General features: G+C 50.1%; 1 protein-coding gene across 1 annotated transcript; it reads left to right on the top strand.

The window, feature by feature from the left end:
* The first annotated feature begins 657 nt into the window (after positions 1 to 657).
* On the top strand, positions 658 to 18129 carry Sall4 (spalt like transcription factor 4). Its single transcript, XM_052723735.1, has 5 exons — positions 658 to 775; positions 1747 to 1965; positions 11418 to 13778; positions 15098 to 15378; positions 17585 to 18129. The coding sequence occupies exons 1-5, from the start codon at positions 658 to 660 to the stop codon at positions 18005 to 18007; spliced, it is 3402 nt and encodes a 1133-aa protein (XP_052579695.1). The 3' UTR covers positions 18008 to 18129.
* The last annotated feature ends 1833 nt before the right edge of the window (positions 18130 to 19962 follow it).

Below are 19962 nucleotides of genomic sequence, written 5' to 3'. Positions count from 1 at the left end.
GAGTTGGGATGGGCAGAGGCCGCGCATACCACACCGGCCACACGGGCAGCCTTCGAAACGCAATTTAAAATTCGGAATCAAAAACCTGGAAAGGTTGGTTTTAGAGGTAAAAATTGAATCTAAGTACTTTTCTGTGAAGGGAGAGACTTTCTTTTTCAGCTGGTAGTTATCAACCACGCCAATTACTACAGTAATATTTTTGATTGCATTACCAAGACACATCGGTTCTAGAACTTTCATGTCCAGCCCTGGTTTTCAATAAACCTATTTCTCCGCTTTTACTTCTCTGGTCCCAGCACACGGACAGTGGCCGCGAGGATGGTCCCCTCCGAGTTGGTCCACGCCCCGGCCAATCTGAGCCCGGATGCTAATTAGCTACGCTTCCCTGATGAACACGCCTTTGTCACATGTAGGGCCGGACTACAAGGCCCAGCATGCCTCGCCCCTCCCTGATCAATGAGGGCTTATTTAAATGATCTCTGAGGTCTTGGACCCAGGCCAATCAGCTGTCAGGGCTCATGATAAATCGCAATGCATTATTGATAATAATAATTACTGGGACATGCGCGTTCCGGCCGAAGGGGGGTAAAATTTCCCAACTCCAGGAATTGGTGGCAAGTCACCAGGGGCTCTTCCCGGCGCCCCGATGCGCGCACCATGTCGAGGCGCAAGCAGGCGAAGCCCCAGCACATCAACTCGGAGGAGGGCCAGGGCGAGCAGCCGCTGCAGCAGCCGAGCCCCGACCTCGCAGAGGCGCCGGCGGCGGAGGAACCGGGTGAGTGCGGCTGCGGCCCCGTCCGTGCGCCCGTCTGTCCGTGCGTCCCGGGAGGGCGCTCCCTGCACCGCCGTGCGTCCCTCGAGGGCGCGGGTTCCGGGAGCAGATTCTGGAACGGGGATTCCGGACTCCGTTCCGGGAAAGGAGAGACGGAGAGGGACGGAGAGAGGTAGCTCAATTCCACCCCCCATGAAAGTTTCCCCCAATTCTTTCTTATGGTGAAGTTGGCCCCCCATTTTCCCTCTGTCTCTCTCTTCCTCCAGCTTGCCTCTCCTTGTCCTCAGTCCCATAATTGGTTTCCCTCGCCTCGATACACAAGCACCCCCCCCTCCCCAACCCCGGTAACTTAGGCTTCCCTCTCCCACACTTTCTGGTGGCGCCGCTTTTAAAAGAAAGAGACCCCCAAGTCTTCCCACCCTCTCTGCCACCCCCTTGGGAGCCTCTGGGGGGGCGCAGCTCTGGGGGACCCCCCGAGGAGGGCGATCTGTTGCACGCGCCCCTCCCAGGCCGAGTGGGGGGAGGGGGCGCGACCTCTCCCCACCCCCAGGCCGGGGTGCGGGCCACCCGCGCAGCACAGAGAGCGGGGGAGGCTACTTGGTTTAGTTCCCTTTGGGGGCTTTTATTTTATTTTTTTTTTGTAATTTTATGTATTTTGTTTACTTTTTCTGTTTTCCGCCTTTCCCCCGGGGCTACGCCGCCTGCTGCCGATCCTCGCCCTAACCTTTCGGGGCCTGACCTCCAGCCATCTTTGATTTCCGACTATCTAAAAATAACAGTGGCCAGCGGGAGGGTGCCGGCCGGGGCCCGGGTGGAGGGTGCATGGTCACCCCCGCCGGATTGCACCTTCGCCGTTTTATTTATTTATATTTTTGCACGAATCCCTGGGGCGGCACTGCTCAGCACACGCCCGGGAGGTGAAAGGGGAGAGGTCGGGCTGCGGTTGACCCGGCCCGCGCCTCCGCGGAGTTCAGGACCTCGGCGCGGCCGTGAGCTGCGGGCGAGCGCCTTCCCAGCCGGTCTCCACCAGCCCCTCGCCCCAGCCCGCCGGACTGTCGCCGGAGAAATTGGGAACGTGGGGGAGGGGGCCCCCCTGGGCCTCCCGCCCGATTCCAGCTCTCCGCGCTTGGTGGGCGGTGCGCGGCAGCGGCGGACTCGGCGCGCTCAACTGGGACGCTCCCGCTTTCCCGGCAGTGCGTTCCTACTTTTCCGCAACTTCCCGAGTTTATCAAGAGTTCAGTGAGCCTCCACCCCATTGTATCCCTACCCCCCAGGGCAAATGGAAAGGTCGTTGCTTGGTCGAGGGAGTGGATGTGAGTTTTGGGGCGTCGGACCATCCCACATCATAGGGCCCGGCAGCTGGGAAGGACTCTTTGTGCCTTGGCCAGGGGAGCTGGCGGGGGTTGGGGGGGGGGACGGATCGCGGAGAGGCTGGGTCGCTTGGTCCACCTGGAACAAAAGGGTTAACCCTAAGCCCGCCTGCTTCCTCGGGAGAGGAGGGGCGAGCTCCCGGCCCTGACCCCTCCCCTGGTCCTGCGCTGACCTCCCATCCCCCTCCATTTGGGTGAGCGCATACTAGCGTGGTTTTTGTGTTTTTAGACCGTGGTTTGCATTCTGGGAGGGCGTGGATGAGTAGCTTGCTATAGAAGGGCTTCCGAAATCTCCGCTGGCTGCAGTCGCGGTTAACCTGGCTGCGCCCTGAGGCCGCTGGGCGCGCGCTGCTACAGCGGTTTGGGAAGCGTTTTCTGCGGATCACCCGCGGTCCGATCCCGGCCGCTAAGCGCTCTGGCGCCCTCTGGAGCCCTCTGGAAACGGGTCATGTGCGGACCGGGACACACACCTGGTGAGTGAGGCAAGCTGGGCCCTGAGATCTGCACCCGGGGGATCTCGGCGAGGTCCCTACCTTCCCCATCTCCATTTGTACGTGTAGGAGTCTTCTCCAAGAATTCTTAGAACGTATTTGCGGAGCCCTAGCTTGTGGCCTTGGAGAAAGACTTTTATTTTTTTAATTTAATGGCTTCCTTTTGGGATCAGTCTCAGTATCGATAGATGATTAAAATCTTCATTGCGAAGCGTTTGGATCCCTCGTGGTCAGTCCGTTGGAGAATGCAGTTTCTGAGCTAAGAAAATGAAATCCGGGCAATAATTAGCAGATCAAAAAATCTGCAGGTGGTCGAAGAGAGAGGGGGCTTACAGTACTTAGAGGAAAATTAGCATTTTCTCAAAAGGGTTCCAAATGCCCTTTGTGCTAAACTGGATTACAACCTTCAGCTATTACGATTCCCAGGTTTTTAGTAATTTAGCTCCTGTTTCCAGCCTCTATTGACCTGCCTGTGCTGGCTTTAGTTAACGTTTCAAGCAAATTTAGAGTTCCCCAAAGGGGGAGGGGGCTGTAATTTGCAGAGGACCTTTTTTATTCATTAAATTGCATGTAAAATGCATTCCCTCACCCTCAATGGTGCACGGCCGCTAGAAAACGATACTTTGTCATTGGTGATGAGGGGTTAGCAGACTCCCATCTAAGTAGGGGACTGGGGGACCATTTTGGGCGCTGAGACTTGGTTAACCGTTTCGCATTTCCGCCTTTTGGATGTAAAGTGTCAAAGGAGAGTTTGGGAGAAAGGATTTTGGCAAGATTTGGTAAGAGGGTCAGCGTTCCGTTCTGGGTATAGCCTTGTCTAGGTGGATTCTCTACACACACACACACACACACACACACACACACACACACACACACACACAGAGAGAGAGAGAGAGAGAGAGAGAGCTGACTTTGGGTACTAGTGTACACTGGCAGTGAAAACATGTGCTATAGAAGCATATTGTGTGTTGGGAGTGTGATCAGTAACTTTGTTCAAGATGTTTTTACTAGTTCTAGAAACAGGAACATGCTGTGTGCCAGACCCCAGGCTGGGACCTTGCAAGACCTTACCGTTAATCCGTAGAACTGAAGTAGCTTTGGAATTTTACTCACTGGAAAGTTAATGGAGGCTACCCGGGTGGCATGGCCTGGTGCATGGTTTTGCTCCGACTTGACTTTAGCCTTCCTTGAATCCATGGGGAGCCTAGAGCAACTGGTGATGGGATGGTCTCTGTAAGAGGTGGCCATGGGTAGAGGTTGAAGCTGATTTGGTTTGGTCCGCTTTTCCTCCACACAGGGTCTGTCTCTGTAGCCATGGCATCTTTGTGACCATAACCATCCCAGCCTCTCCAGGGTTGTGGGCTCCTGTCTCTGCCCCCACTGCTGGGATTGGAAGCTGTAGCCAGCCCCCCTTCGACTTTTCAAATCGCCCTTAGAAGCTGTGGGTGATGGGACCCCCGGGAAACAATCAGAACTAAAACAGCTTGGGTTCATTTCTCGGGAGCATGTGATTTGAAAATATGATGAATAGGAAATGAATTGAGGAGGTTACTAATCACTTTAATCTGTACGTTTTTTAACAAACACACCTGAACATGTTAAAGCCTTGGAGACAGGCTGGAGACAGACAGCCTCTCATTTCCAGGGAGAGAGAACTCTGCTCTGTCGTGGAGTGTGCAAGCTTGTTCCAGTTGAGGCAGGAGGTGACAGGGCATCCCTTATTTACATAAGGTTTATTTTGAGCCTTTGGCCCTTAAAAAATTCAATTTTTTATTTTGTGTGCTGCCACAATTACAGTGTGTATGTGGATGTCGGAAGCTAGCTGGTCTAAGTCGTTAGATGTGGTGGCAAGCAAGCATCTTTACACACTGAGCCGTTCCAGTGGCTCTCCCTTTAAAAATCGTTTCCACGGGGCCCCTGAACTTTGATCCATGACTGCTTTTAATTTTTGTGGGTTTTTTGATTAAGTAGAGACTTAAATATCGGGTCAAATCTGATCTATACACGTAGATTTCAAGGCTTGCTATATGAAACTGGTTTAAAAAAAAAAAGCCCTTACAGCTGGGTCAATAATACCCAGAGACATAATTCCTTTTTGTTTTTTGGTAATCACTTATCCTGGAGGCAGGGCTGGGCCTAAGATACGGTGTGCCTTAGGTAAGCTGCTCATTGTCATTCTCCTAATACAGGGCCAGTAACAGATAAGCAAAGCCTGAGTCGCCAGGCTTTTATCGAGATCTACAGATTTTATTTTATTTTTTAGCTGTTTGAGTGTCTCCGGCCAGGGATTGGCCTCCTGGCTGATTAGCTCTCTTCTTATACAATAGTAAGCGTATTTTCCATCCATCTGGCTGAGATTGAATCTGAGACCCCTGCTGGGTTTACTGCATTCTTCCAACTTACTGGATAACTAGATGCTGGAGAGATAACATTCCTAAAATTCGGGGTGGGGGTTGGAAGCCCTGGCTTGCTGGCGCTATCCCTGTGGACTTTGGCTTCCCTTTCCTTCAGGCTAACTTAAGCATAGCCACCAATTGTTCCTAACAGGGTCCTCTTACTCCTTGGCAAATACTGGTCCCACTATTTGCCGATGGTGGTATGGACGGGTTGGGTTTTTTTTTTTTACTGCCTAAGCAAACAGCGGCTGAAGTTTTTAAGTGGGATGTTGCTGGTGCAGTGAGCGGCCAGGCTGGAGGGGGAGAGGCTGGCTTTGGGGCTTGTGTATACAGTGAAGGCAGTTGGCGTCCTGGCTGTAAATCACTTGGAACTGGTGGATCCTTTGGAGCAGAGTTTGTGCCATAGGTTCCTTCCCAGCCCAATGTTAAGATGCACAGGATACTAGGGAACAAAGTACAGTGACCAGAGCGAACAGACATTTAGTCCTTCTTATCACCCCCCCACCCCCCAGATTCTTGAAAATGGCAAAGGTGAGCCGGTGCTCCTGGCTATTGTTTCTGGCCATTTCTCCCCTAAACAATGCAGTCTGAGAACTATTTACATGGTATTTGCATTGCATGTGGGTATGCTAAGTCCTGGAGATTAAAGATTGAGGGTTGGAGATACTGCTCAGTGGGAGAGTCCCTCCCCTAGCTGGTGTGAAGGCTTGGGCTCAATACCCAGTGTGTGGGGGTGGGGGTTATACCACAGGGTGAGCTGGTAGTAACAGACAGGACCCCTCTGAGCCTCTGCCTTTGGAGTCTACAGGATCCATCCCCTTTACTGATATTAGGGAACTATTGTAGTAACGTGTACCCCTTTATTAATAAAATGGCAGGTCTGGTATCCTGTCTGCCAGTCAAATGCCACAGTTATCCAGAATGTGCAAGAGCCATAGCACTCTGAGAACATTTGTAGTTTCTGGTTTTGACAGTCTTAGGTGCTGTTCATACTAGGTCTCATGTCCCTTACGTGCCTGAAAGAAATAGTAGATCTTAGATAAGTTTAATGGATTCCAGGTTAAGACTGCTGCCTTAGAGTCTGGTACAGTAGTACACGCTTATAATAAATGCCAGTACTTGGGAAGCTGAGGCAGGAGGCTTGCCAGGAATTTGGAGTCAGCCTAAGCTACATAGTGAGTTCAAAGACAGCCTAGGCTACATAGCTAGACCTTGTCTCAAAACAAAATTTAAAAATGCCTGCTTCAGAATCGCAAGAGTCTGGTTATTGGTATGTCCGAGGTCAACAAACACTTGATTTGAACATTTCATGAGGCATGAAGCAATTAAGTGAGAAATGGAAAAACTCTCCAGAAACTGATGCAGTACGTTTTAAGAAGTAGCTGTGGTTACTTAATTCTTGCTGAACCTTAGTGTCTAGTCTACATCTGCAAAATGGGTTCAAAGATACTTCAATTGCCTGACTAACAAAGATGGCTTAGTATGGTGTGGCTATGCTTGGAGAATGCTTTGGCCTTTTAAAGACAGATGGGGATGTGGTCCAGTTGGTAGAGTGCTTGCTTGAAGCTAAGCTGTAGGGTCCATCTTCAGCCTTTCAGAAAACTTAAAACTAGATATGGTTGGTGTTGCGTGCGTTCTAATATTCTAGCACTAGGAAGCTGGAAGCTGGAGGTTGGAAGTTGAAGGTCATCTGGACAAGCGTTGGAGGGCGGTCTGGGACACTTGACCCAGCCTCAGGAGAGAGCAGAATGAATGAATGGTCTGTGCATCAGTGGTTTCCAGAGTGGGTGAGGTGCGAAGGCAGAATGGAGACAGTACTTCACTGGAAGCGCTTGCACCCTACACTAGTTGGTGCCAATTTGAAAGGGACTGACTGGCCGTGGTGGCGCACGCCTTTAACCCCAGCACTTAGGAGGCAGGGGCAGGGGCAGGGGCATCTCTGAGTTCCAAGACAAACTGTTCTACAAAGCGAGTTCGAGCACAGCCATGGCCACAGTTTTCTATCCCAGGCTCCCGGGCCTTGTCTAGGAGGCAGGAGTTTCACTTCCCTGTAGACATTTATGTTTTTATACACCCACCCTGCCCAGCCTGTTTCCTGCCTTTCAGAAAATTCCTTTCTCTCCTAAAAATTCTTGGGCAGCAAGGCCTGAAGTGCTGAAGTATTATAATCCTGGTTGAGGCAGAAACAGAAGTTTGCGGCTGCCTGGGCTACAGTGAATTCAGGGCCAGTGTGGTCTGTGAGCGCTCAGTTCAAACAACAGGAAAAGTGGTGCAGCCAGGCCTGGTGGCCTTCAGTCCCAGAACTCGGGAGGCAGAGGAAGGTGGATCTCTGAGTTTAATGCCAGCATGATCTTCAGAGCAAGTTCCAGGACAGCCAGGGGCTACACAGAGAACCCCTTCCCTAAAAACAAAAACAAACAACAAACAAGGCAAACTCTCGTGTTCTCCTAGAGAAGACAGAGTTGTTTTTGAGTATATTTTTCACAGGTGGGGGCGCCCAATAGCACCATGACCGGTACTGAAGAGCGAGTCTAACGTCATTTTTCTGGTTTGCTCTTCATTTATCTAACTGGAAACTTGAGAGACCAAGAGCTGCTGGTGTTGCTGTGTGCAAACATTGGCGTTGCTGAGGCAGAGGATAAAATTCATATAGTCAGCCGTGCAGGGAAGTTACACGCCTTCACGTGTGGCTGCCTACCTCTCTGTACCTGTTCCTCCCAGAGGAGGTTTTTTTTTTTTTTTTTTTTTAAAGATTTAATTAATTAATTAATTAAAAATTTTAGAGTTTCTCTGTGTAGCCCTGGCTATCCTGGAACTAGCTCTGTAGACCAGGCTGGCCTTGAACTCAGAGATCCACCTGCCTCTTCCTCCTGAGTGCTGGGAGTAAAGATGTGTGCCGCCGCCACCACCACCACCAGACACCAGCTGATTATTTTACAATTTGCATTTTTTGCTTTGAGTGTGACTGTTTATGCCTGGTGCTTGAGGAGGAGGAGGAGGAGGAGGGCGTTGGATCTTCTTGAACTAGAGTTACAGTTACAGCAACCAGGTGGTTGCTGGGAATCGAACCCTGGTCCTCTGGAAGAAGAGCAAGCACTCTTTTGAGCCGATCTGATGCTGGAGTCTTGAAATAGGATTGACTGAGCAGCATTGGTGTAAAAACTGTGTTCCCTGCTTGGGCAGTATCCTGAAAGGTGTGATATCGATCGAGACAAGGTGTCTAGGTAGCCCAGACTGACCCTGAAAGACTTGAGGCAGGGTCCCTAGTGTCCCCTTCCTTGTGCAGTAAGAACTGCAGAGTAATGTTTGAGGCATGGCTTAAAGTCACTGGTCTGAGGGCCTAGTTGCATTACATTTATGAGGACTTCTTTATCCTTTGTGTGTGTGTGTGTGTGTGTGTGTGTGTGTGTGTGTGTGTGTGTGTGTGTGTGTGTGATGTCCATGCAGCACCTACAGGTGAGGAGGGCATCAGATCCCCTGGAACTGGAGTTACAGATAGTTTTGAGCTATCGTGTGGGGGCTGGGGGTTAAACCCAGGTCTAATGCAAGAACCCAGGTCCAGTGCTCTTAACCACTGAGCCATCTCTCCGGCCCCTTGATAAACATTCTTTTTTTTTTTTTTTTTAAAGATTTATTTATTTATTATGTGTACAGTGTTCTGTCTGCATGTATCACTGCAGGCCAGAAGAGGGCACCAGATCTCATTACAGATGGTTGTGAGCCACCATGTGGTTGCTGGGAATTGAACTCAGGACCTTTGGAAGAGCAAGCAGTGCTCTTAACCTCTGAGCCATCTCTCTAGCCCTTGATAAACATTCTTAAGGTGTAAGTCTAGTACTTGGAACTTGGTACCTTGGCATTCCAATGTTTCGGGCTATTGTCCCTTCCCTCAGCCACGCACGCCTCATAAGTTCCATCCTGTCACTCAGTTGAGAGTTTTATTAAGGCTGTGCTAGATTGAACTTGGCAGCCTCATCAGTCAAAAACCATGGATTTTGCTGTGATGCAGCGTGAGCTAGGGTGCTTCCCCAGCCTGTGAGGCTCTAGGTTGAATCCACAGGATCCACTCTCTCCCTCCACAGGTGTAGATCCTGCACTTGGGAGGAAGAGGCAGGAGGATGAGGATCAGACTGGCCTATGTGAGAGTCTCAGAAAACAGTATTGAAGACTCAATCTAGGTCTGTAAGATGGCTCAGCTGGTTAAGACGCACCAGCGGACGGAGGAGAGAACCAACTCACACAAGTTGTCCTGACTTCCATTCGTGGAATTGCATGAGCAAACCCATGCACGTGGCCACAGACAGACAAATAATTCAGGGAGAAAGGACTCAGAACCCTAAACACCAGTCTGTGGAAGGCATTACCGCTGCGCTGTCTTAACGCTGGAAAAGGCCAAGTAGAAGAGCCCTGACTTCCTCTGTGTTTAATGTCTTAGGAGTCGGATGGTAGCAGGTGGAATACTGGGGTGTTGGCCTTCCATTTCTTTCTTTTTGATTTCTCCAGACAGGGTTTCTCACTCTGTAGCCCAGGCTGGCCTCAAACTCACAGAGATCCTCCTGCCTCTGCCTCCTGAGTACTAGGATTAAAGATGTGCACCAGACCTCCTCCCATTTTTTTTCTTTCTATTTTTGCATTTCTATTTTTATGTCAAGGCTTGTGGATCCTAAGTGGTACACAGCAGACTTCCCATGGAGAGGACATGGAGTCTGTCTGCACACATCACCAGTCTATGTCAGTAGTTTTTCCCAGGTAGAGAAATTTTAGAGAGATTCTTGTCCTTTGCACATTCACCGGGTGGACTGTGTTCTATGTTCCAAGTGTGTGTGTGGTACCGGGGATTGAACTCAGAACTTCTTGCATGCTGGTCAAGCTCTCTACTACAGAGCTATATCCCTGAATCGAACCTGTCTCACCTGAGTTAACTAGCTGGCCTTTAATGCTCCATACCAGCCTGTCTTTGGATTTTTGTTTTTGAGACAGGGTCTCACTGAATGGCCTGGAACTTGCTATGTAGACCAGGCTGGTCTTGGACTCAGAGATCTGGCTGCTTTTGCCTCCCAAGTGCTGGGATTAAAGGTCCCCAAGGCCCAACTTGAACTGGGCCTTGAACTCATGATCCTTCAGCCTCAGCCCCCCCCCCCCATCCCTAAATATCACAGACTTGCCTAATCCGGGATGGATTGGTGTTGTCTTGTTAGCAGCACGTTTAAATTTCTGTCATCTGGGATGGATTGGTGTTGTCTTGGTGGCACCTTTGAACTTGTCACCCCTGGGTGATGGATGCTTACCGCCTGGGTTGAATGTGATTTACTATATTCCATTTTGCTTGGGTCATGGTGGAGATCAGGTAGGATTTGACCCAGTTTCAATGTCCTTGGTATTGGCTGTCCTCTATTGGCCTTTCCAGGGATTAGTGGGGGTTGGCTTAACCATCTAGTAATGGCACATGGCTATAATCCTAGCACCTGGGAGGCTGAGGTGGGATTGCTGTAAATTCAGTGCTAGCCTGGACTACAAAGTAAGATCCTTAGTAAGATAGCTGTGTATCCTGTGTTGCTATAACTACCACGAGGTAAAAAGCAGCTTATCCTGTGCTGTTGCCCCTAATGACAAGTTGGATAGCAGCAGTTGATTCGTTGTCACAGGTGTGGAAGGTCTGAGTTTAGGTGACAGGGTTCCTCCTAGAGGCTCTGGGAAACGGATACGGTTCCCATGAATGGTCTCGGTAGTTCTTGGTGAAGCCCCTTGACTCCATCTCTGCCTTGGCCTTCTCAAGTCCCCGTTCTCTGTGACTGTGTCTTGCCTCACTGGTCCCTATTTTTCCTCTTGGAGTGATGCTGTACTCTAGTTTAAGACCCAGCCTAAACTGGGCAGTGGCTCATGCCTTTAATCCCAGCCCTTGGGAGGCGGAGCCAGGCGGATCTCTGTGAGTTCAAGGCCAGCCTGGTCTACAGAGCGAGATCCAGGACAGGCACCAAAACTACACAGAGAAACCCTGTCTCCAAAAAAAAAAAAAAAAAGATCCAGCCCAATGTTTGCCAAAGACCCCCTGTCCAAGCTGGGCATGGTAACAGACGCTTGTAATCCTAGTACTCTGGAAGCAGAGGCAAGGAGGGTTAGGAGTTCAAAGCCAGCCTCAGCTACAAAGCAGGTTTGGGGCTGCCTGTGCTAAGTGAGACTTTAAAAAAAGACTCTATCCAGATAAAGTCATGCACACAGACGGGCATGGGGTGTGTGTCTTCTAGGGGAGACGTGAGTCTCATTACACCCTGTTTAGGTCATTCAGGCTGTAGGGACTTTGTCCCATACACAGTCTTCCTGAATCGGGACCGGTGGTAACAGAGACCTGTCTGTCCGTCTGTGCTTACCTTTTTCTCTCCTTGCACAGGTGCTCCAGTGAACTCCCTAGGGAATGGCGACAGACTGACAGAGGACGCGGCCCCGGTGAAGCGCTTCCGGCGGGAGGAGACTCACATCTGTGAGAAGTGCTGCGCTGAGTTCTTCAGTCTCTCTGAGTTCATGGAACACAAAAAAAGTTGCCCTAAAAATCCTCCTGTCCTCATTATGAATGACAGTGAGGGGCCAGTGCCTTCAGAGGACTTCCCCAGAGCTGTCCTCGGCCACCATCCGGACAGCCCAAGCAATAAGGACAGTCCCCAGGGCAGCAGCAGCAGCTCAGGGGACTCGAAGGAAAAGCTGGGCACAGACTCCATCCTGTACTTAAAGACAGAGCCCGCTCTGCCCACCGCACCCCAGGACATAAGCTATTTACCCAAAGGCAAGGTGGCCAACACCAATGTGACTCTGCAGGCCCTCCGTGGCACCAAGGTGGCGGTGAACCAGCGGAGTGCGGATGCCCCTGCAGCGCCCGTGCCGGTTGCCCACAGCATCCCGTGGGTCCTGGAGCAGATCCTGTGTCTGCAGCAGCAGCAGCTCCAACAGATCCAGCTCACAGAACAAATCCGCATCCAGGTGAACATGTGGGCTGCGCATGCCCTCCACTCTGGAGTGGCCGGTGCCGACACCCTGAAGGCCTTGAGCAACCACGTGTCTCAGCAGGTGTCCGTATCCCAGCAGGTGTCCGCAGCTGTGGCCCTGCTCAGCCAGAAATCCTCAAACCCGGCTCTGTCTCTCGATGCCTTGAAACCAGCCAAACTACCTCATGCCAGTGTCCCCTCGACAGCAAACTCGCTGTCTCCTGGGTTTACCCCCTTCACCTTGAAGCCTGATGGGACTCGGGTTCTCCCCAACTTCATGTCTCGTCTCCCAAGTGCCCTGCTACCTCAAACCCCGGGCTCTGTGCTTCTTCAGAGTCCCTTCTCCACTGTGGCACTCGATCCATCCAAGAAAGGGAAGGGGAAGCCCCCAAACATCTCCGCGGCCACGTTGGATGTCAAGGCCAAGGACGAGGCCATCCTCGGCAAACACAAGTGTAAGTACTGTAGCAAGGTTTTCGGGACCGATAGCTCCCTGCAGATTCACCTCCGCTCCCACACTGGAGAGAGACCTTACGTGTGCTCTGTCTGTGGTCACCGATTCACCACCAAGGGCAACCTCAAGGTACATTTCCACCGACACCCTCAGGTGAAGGCAAACCCCCAGCTGTTTGCCGAATTCCAGGACAAAGTGGCGGGAGGCACCGGCCCCCCCTATTCACTCTCTGTCCCCATCTCTGTAGATGAATCAAGTCTGTCTGTAGACACCGAGCCTGTCCATGTCACAGGAACCCCTTCCATAGGGCTACCTCAAAAGCTGACTTCAGGGCCTAACCCCAAGGACCTCATGGGTGGCTCCCTGCCCAACGACATGCAGCCAGGGCCTTCTCCAGAAAATGAGGTGGGACTTCCACTCCTTGGGGTGGGGCTAGTGCATAATCCTCCAAGGGTTGGGGTCTTCCAGGGGAGTGGGACCCCGGAGTCAGGATCGGAGACTCTGAAATTGCAGCAGCTTGTGGAGAACATTGACAAAGCCACTACTGACCCCAACGAGTGTCTCATTTGCCACCGAGTGCTCAGCTGTCAGAGCTCCCTCAAGATGCATTACCGCACCCACACAGGGGAGAGGCCGTTCCAATGCAAGATCTGTGGCCGGGCCTTCTCCACCAAAGGCAATCTGAAGACGCACCTGGGGGTGCACCGGACCAACACCGCCATAAAAACGCAACACTCGTGTCCCATCTGCCAGAAGAAGTTCACCAATGCCGTCATGTTACAGCAACATATCCGGATGCACATGGGTGGCCAGATCCCTAACACACCCCTGCCGGAGAGTCCCTGTGACTTTACAGGTCCTGAGCCCATGGCCATCAGCGAGAACGGCAATGCCAATGCCCTCTGCCAGGAAGACGTGGTGGAAAGGGTTGAAGCAGATGGCATCTGTCCCCAGGACGGACCCAGTGTCTCTTCAAAGGTCTCCACATCCGTTCCCAGTACCCACCTGGTGTCACCCATTCTGGGCTTTTCTGTGATGGCTTCCCTGGAGGCCCAGGGAAAGGGGGCTCCTCACCCTTTGGGCCTGCAGCGGCAGAGCAGCCGAGAAAACGGCTCGGTGGAGAGTGACAACTGCCTGACCAATGACTCGTCCTCCCTCCTGGGTGACCAGGAGTGCCAGAGCCGAAGCCCAGACACCACGGAGACCATGTGCTTCCAGGCCGTGTCCCCTGCCAATAGCCAAGCCGAGAGTGTCAAGTCCCGGTCTCCCGAGGTGAACAAGGCTGAGGGTGTCGAGAGCTGCCGCATTGACATGGAAGGTGATGAAGCTTTGGATGTCACTTAATGTCCCTTTGGGGCTCAAGGTCACCAGGAAAGGAGCCTGGGTTGAACTTGACAGTGTGACTTGAAGCAGTTTCTGTAGGACAGTTAGCTATTCTGTTCTTCCGGGTAGAGGGTCCTGGTAGGCTTTCTGTTCGTTTATCCTGGGTCATGCAGGCTGAGTGTGGACAGCATGGATGTTGGTTTTGTTTGAATTTTTTTTTAAATTTTTTTTTAGTTTGACCCCTGGGTAGGTGTGTTTAGGGAAGTAGGCACTGTTTGGACCACGGAAATCAAGCAGTAGTTGCTTGGAACTGAGGTCCTGCTAGGAAACACAGTGCTCACATATGAAGACTGTACCTTATGTTAGATGTATCAATTGAGATGTCTGTTGATCCAGAATACCTCATTAGAATCACAGAAAATGCCTAGATATGGTGTGAAGGTGGTGACTTCGTTTATTGTGGTGCTGGGATTTCAACCCAGGATATCTTTTCTCTAGGCAACAGCCCCCTAGCCTCCATCCTTTTATTTTTTAAGATAGGGTCTCATTATATAGACCAGGATGACTTCAAACCTGAGATCACCTGCCTCCTCGGCCTCTTATATACTGGGATTAAAGGCATGCACCACCGTATCTGGCTTTTTTTCAGGGGGTTGGGTAGGATACTGGCCTGAATTCATTCTGCAGTCAAGGCGATCCTTGAACTCCACATCCTCCTGCCTCTACCTCCCAGCAAAGTAGCTGAGATGATAAGCCCGAACCCTGACAATGATACTTTAATCTGCACACATATTCTATGTTACCCATGCTTTAAAGCATAAAAAAAGGCAAATTTTCCTGAGTATTTGAGTTTTATTTTTTTGTGTAAATAAGAACTCAAAGAGGTCAGGCTTGTATTAACGATTGGAGTTCAGGTCTCCATGTAAAAGGCCAGGCATGCTGGGATGCGCTTAGAACTGGTGCTGGCTGGTGGGAGACGAAGCTCACTGGCCAGTAGCCTAGCCCACTTACGGATACTCTAGATCCATGAGAGACCCTGTCTCCAAGACGTGATTGGTAACAGGAACAGCCAAGGCTGCCTTTGAACTTCCACACCACATCTCCATGTGTGTGCACGCGTGCACACACACACACACACACACACACACACACACACACACACACACACACAGAATTCTAAGCGAGCTGCTGTGGATTGAACTATGATTGTAAACTACTCAACTCGCTTAGACAATTGTTGTGGAGGGTTTGTTTTAAATAGTGAGTTGGACATGAGATGATAGAGGTTTATCTCTTTCCCCTTCTCCACATTAGGTCGTACCAGCATCCCGTCAACATTTATCCGAGCACAGCCCACCTATGTCAAAGTTGAAGTTCCTGGCACCTTTGTGGGACCCTCTAGCTTGTCCTCAGGCATGACGCCTTTGCTAGCAGCCCAGCCTCGCCGACAGGCCAAACAACACTGCTGTACCCGGTGTGGAAAGAACTTCTCATCTGCCAGTGCTCTCCAGATCCATGAGCGCACGCACACAGGAGAAAAGCCTTTTGTCTGCAACATATGTGGGCGAGCCTTCACCACTAAAGGCAACCTGAAGGTGGGTTCTGATGATGGGTGTTGATGAGCACTGATTGATTGGTGTGTGGCGTCTCTATGGATAGAAAACATCAGTCAGTTTATGGTGTCTTTTCATCCCCCAGACGCAGAAGCAGAGGGATTCTCTTTGAGTTGGAGGCCAACCTGGTCTACATAGCAAGTTCCAGGCCAGCTAAGGCTACATAGTAGGACCCTGTCTTCAAAAAAGAAGGGAATGGGGGTAGGGCGCAGTTCAGTAGCAGAGTGTTGGGTTAACATCCGCAAGCTCTGGGCTCCAGCCACAGCACCACTAAAGGGGAAAACTATTGTAGTCCTGCCTTTACTCTGGCACCGAGAAGGCAGAGAGAGAGAGAGAGAGAGAGAGAGAGAAAGAGAGGGGGGCAAGTGTATCTCTGAGGCCAGCCTAGTCTACACAGTGAATTCCAAGACAGCCAGGCCTACACACATCCTGTTTAAAAACAAAAAACAGAAGAGAAAAAGAAGAACCAGAGTACAGCAACATCTCAGCCAGCAGGTGAAGCTTTTGTTTTGGCAGAGAAGGTAGATGTTCCAGGCTGGCCCCATTAATGAACTCATGACCTTGCTGGTACCTCCTGACTGCTAGTGTGACAGACTACCACCAAACCTAGTTTTTATTTGATTTAGTGTCGAACCCAGAGTCTTATGGTTGCTAGGTAAGTTGCTAGGTAAGCTGTTTTGTGTCTCTAGAGCCTAGGCTGGTTTAAACTCCTCCTGATTGCTGGGATTATAGGTGTGAGCCACCATACCTCGCTGTCTTTTGTGGGTACAAGTGTTTTGCCTGCGTGTATGTGCAGCACGTCTGTGCCTTGTACTTATGGAGGTCAGAGGAAGGTAATCAATCAGAAGTCATTGTTTTTGAGCTACCATGTGGGTTCTGGAGTTGAACTCAGGCTCTGCAAGAGTGCTCCTAACTGCTCCACCATCTCTCTAGTCCCAAACTGATGCGTTTGAACTTGGTGAGATAAAGCATTGTGGTCAGGTGCAGTGAATCAAACCTGTAATCCCAATACTCTAGAGATATGGCTCAGGGCTAAAAAGCATTTACTGTTCTTGCAGAGACCCCCAGTTCAATTCTCAATACCTATGTGGGATGCCTCTCTCCACTTGGTGTTGGAGACACTGGTTTCATTCGGGAGTCTGTTTGATCTCCTGCACTACAAGAAAAGCTTAAGAGTTATTGTGGAGTGTAGCTGGTCTTGAGGTACTTGCCTAGTATTCATAAAAGCCCTTGGGGTATCCCTAGCACCTTCTAAAGCAGGCTTGGTGGTTCCAGTTCTTGAGAGGTGAAGGTGTGGGGGTGGGGAGAATGAGTATCCAATGTTAGTCTCTCTTTTTTTTTTTTTTCTTCTCCCAAGACACAGGGTTTCTCTGTAGTTCAGGCTGTCCTGGAACTCGCTCTGTAGACCAGGTTGTCCTTGAACTCATAAATCCGCCTGCCTCTGCCTCCCAAGTGCTAGGATTAAAGGCGTGCGCCATCACTGTCCAGCCTAAATTACCTTTTAAGTAATATTTCCATTTGCGTATCTGTGAGATTGACATGTAGTGAGAGAAGTTCCTGCCTCCTTTTCCCCACAGTAGGGTTGTAAAAGTAATAGTTATATGGGGCCGAGAATCTCACAGTGGACAGTCCCATGAATCTCAGCTTGGACAGTCCGCTTACACAGCGCTTTTCCATTTCACTGCTACTCAGTTAAGTGTGATGTTCTGGCCCAGAACAGGTTTGTGAATTCATAGATGTTCACATTTGCAATGATGTCTGATGAGTAGTAGACGTTTATGTAAATGCACCCATGAATGGCTAGGCAGATGTGCCTGGCGAGTATTCCCTACCCTTATTAATGTTGGTAGGGTGTTGGCAAAGGGTAGCTAGACTGTTCTCTCCTCTTTCCTCATACATATTTAGACATGCTCTCAAACAGTCCATATACCTGAATTGATTATTTTTTTGGCTTATTGATATAAGGTCTCACTATGTAGCTAAGGCTGCCCTTGAACTCAAGGCTGTACTGTACTACCTCTCAAAAGCTTGTCCACCACCGCTGGTCTAATTTCTAAGAAAAAGGATAGGATTATGAAGGTTGGATGGTGTGCACCCTTTGGAGGTGAACGAGCATATGGAGATTGACTTAGGCTTTCGAACAGGCAGGGGACTTTACCTGATGAACCCTCCTTGCTGTCCCCCACAGGTACACTACATGACACATGGGGCTAACAATAACTCCGCCCGGCGTGGCAGGAAGCTGGCCATAGAGAACACCGTGGCTGTGCTAGGTGCAGAGGGCAAGAGAGTGTCTGAGATGTTTCCCAAGGAACTCCTGTCCCCCACGGTGAGTGTAGACCCTGCCACGTGGAACCAGTATACCAGCGTCCTCAATGGGGGTCTGGCCATGAAGACCAATGAGATCTCTGTGATCCAGAGCGGAGGCATCCCCACCCTGCCAGTGTCCCTGGGGGCCAGCTCCGTGGTGAGCAGCGCCACACTTTCCAAGCTTGATGGCTCTCAGTCTGCCGTGAGTGGGAGTGTGGAGAAGCCTGCTGCTGTTCCCGATGGTGTGGCCAAGCACCAGTTCCCCCACTTTCTGGAAGAAAACAAGATCGCAGTCAGCTAAGGCGAAAGAGGGGAGTAGCTGGAGTGAGATCTGCTTCATTGTTTAGTTTTCTTACCCATCTCCTGCTTTTTCTCTTCCTGATATGCAAGTGATGTTTACACTTGTGACCACAGCCTTGGGCAGTCCTACAATCTCGATTGTTGCTATGCTGCTTTCCAAAAAATGAAAACAAAACAAAACAAAAAAACAAAAAACAAAAAAAAAGAAAGAAAATTGAAAAACAGAAGAAAAAAAAAGGACTTAAGTTTTGGGAAAGAAGCGGGTTTGAAGAGTAGCTTTGTTAACTTGGGACAAACTGTATACTGGAGGCTTTGTGTGACCTCGTGGCTGTTTCCAAAGACTGCACCTGTTTCAAAGTGAAACAGTTGGGACAAATTGGACCACAGTGGAAGTGATGACTTACCTCAATCCAGGGGTAAGGGTGCTGTGTACTTCCATGGTGACTAATGCGGGTAAATGGACATATTTGTAGGGACCCTGTATTCATCTTCTGTTGTTGAATGTACTTTAAGAGAAAGAAATGAAACCTCAGAAAACTAAGGTGGTCGGTCCAATTAGCCCACTTCCTCCAACCTGAGAACCTCTGTAGATGCCCTCCACACACTGACCCTGGTCCCTAGGGAGCCCACCTCTTACCCTGCTGCTTATTTAAACGGTTTGGAGCCCCAGGAGCGCCACCTGCTCCCCCCTTCTCCCACAAACCACCTTCTCCCCAGACCCTGGAGTGGCCGGGCACCAGAGAGGGGAACCTCAGGTGATTTCAGGTGGTTCTACCGTGCCCCACTGCATTGCCGAAGTTCTTCATGTTCCTTCTTAGGGGGAAACTGAGCAGGGCCAGGATCTCATCCCTGCTCCACCGATCCTTTTCTTATCCCAAGTCTGGGAGATTTCCACGTCACCCACCCTCTGCCGTGATGAAGGTTATAACGTAGAGACAGGCAAGTCTTGGGTGTGAGGGCTTTAATTTATCTACCTCATTTATTTTTATTTTTGTAGCCCAAAAGTAAAAAAAGTCTATTTTGCTATTTTGTGACCGCAAAGTATTCCCAGGTCTTAAACCTAAGAGTTAATGTGGTGAGAAGGGCCAGATGTTCGTTCAAGATGTCTCCATGGTTGGTTCTGGGCTTTTTTTTTTTTTTTTTAATTATATTTTTGTACATGTAATAATTTTGAGCAGCTGTTGTAACAGTGTTCAGATGGTTTAATGAGGAAGGAGGGACTTAATCTCTCTAGCTCCTGGGTAGAAGATTTCTCCCTGCCCTGTGAAATGCCGTTGCCAAAATGAGGGTGGAGACTCGTCCACCAAAGTCTCCTGCCCTTTCTTTGTTCTTGCACCTGAATTTAGGATCCAAAACTTTTTCTTTTTTCTTTTTTTTTTTTTTGCCAAGTTGTGCCTTTCCTTCTGGGATTGTAAGTGAACCAGTGACAAGTGTTCACTGGTTCGCCAGTTCAGCTGTTTACACTGTGAAGTGGATATTGTTACAGAGAACACACCAGCCATGGCTTTCTCACACCCTGTGAATGAATGTGTGAACTACGCTGTAGTTTTACCTGCTGATGCTGTCTGTCCGGAAATAAATTTTGAATGTTTTTTTTTTTCCTCCCACCAGGTTTGTGTATAAGTTTTTTCTGGTGTGTTCTGCTTGCATTAGCACTCCCCTGGGTCTTAAAGAGTCAGAAATGTATGTGGTTAGGTCCATTCTGGACCTGGGTGTGTGTGTGTGTGTGTGTGTGTGTGTGGTGGAGGAGGTGGAGGAGGTGGAGGAGGTGGTGGAGGTGGGCCCTTGGTGTCCACGGAGCTCTTCTGTGATCTTGCATTGTGTCCATATGTGTACAGCAACTAGGTGACACCTTTGCTTCATTCCCTTTTTTTTTTTCCTTCGAGACAGGGTTTCTCTGTGTATCCTTGGCTACCCTGGAACTCAGATCCGCCTGCCTCTGCCTCCCGATGGCTG

Source organism: Peromyscus californicus, unplaced genomic scaffold (assembly GCF_007827085.1).
Source record: "Peromyscus californicus insignis strain IS unplaced genomic scaffold, ASM782708v3 Scaffold_7__1_contigs__length_154581171, whole genome shotgun sequence".
Lineage (NCBI taxonomy): Eukaryota > Metazoa > Chordata > Mammalia > Rodentia > Cricetidae > Peromyscus > Peromyscus californicus.
The sequence above is the reverse complement of the archived record's forward strand: the minus strand, read 5'-3'. Positions and strand labels throughout refer to the sequence as shown.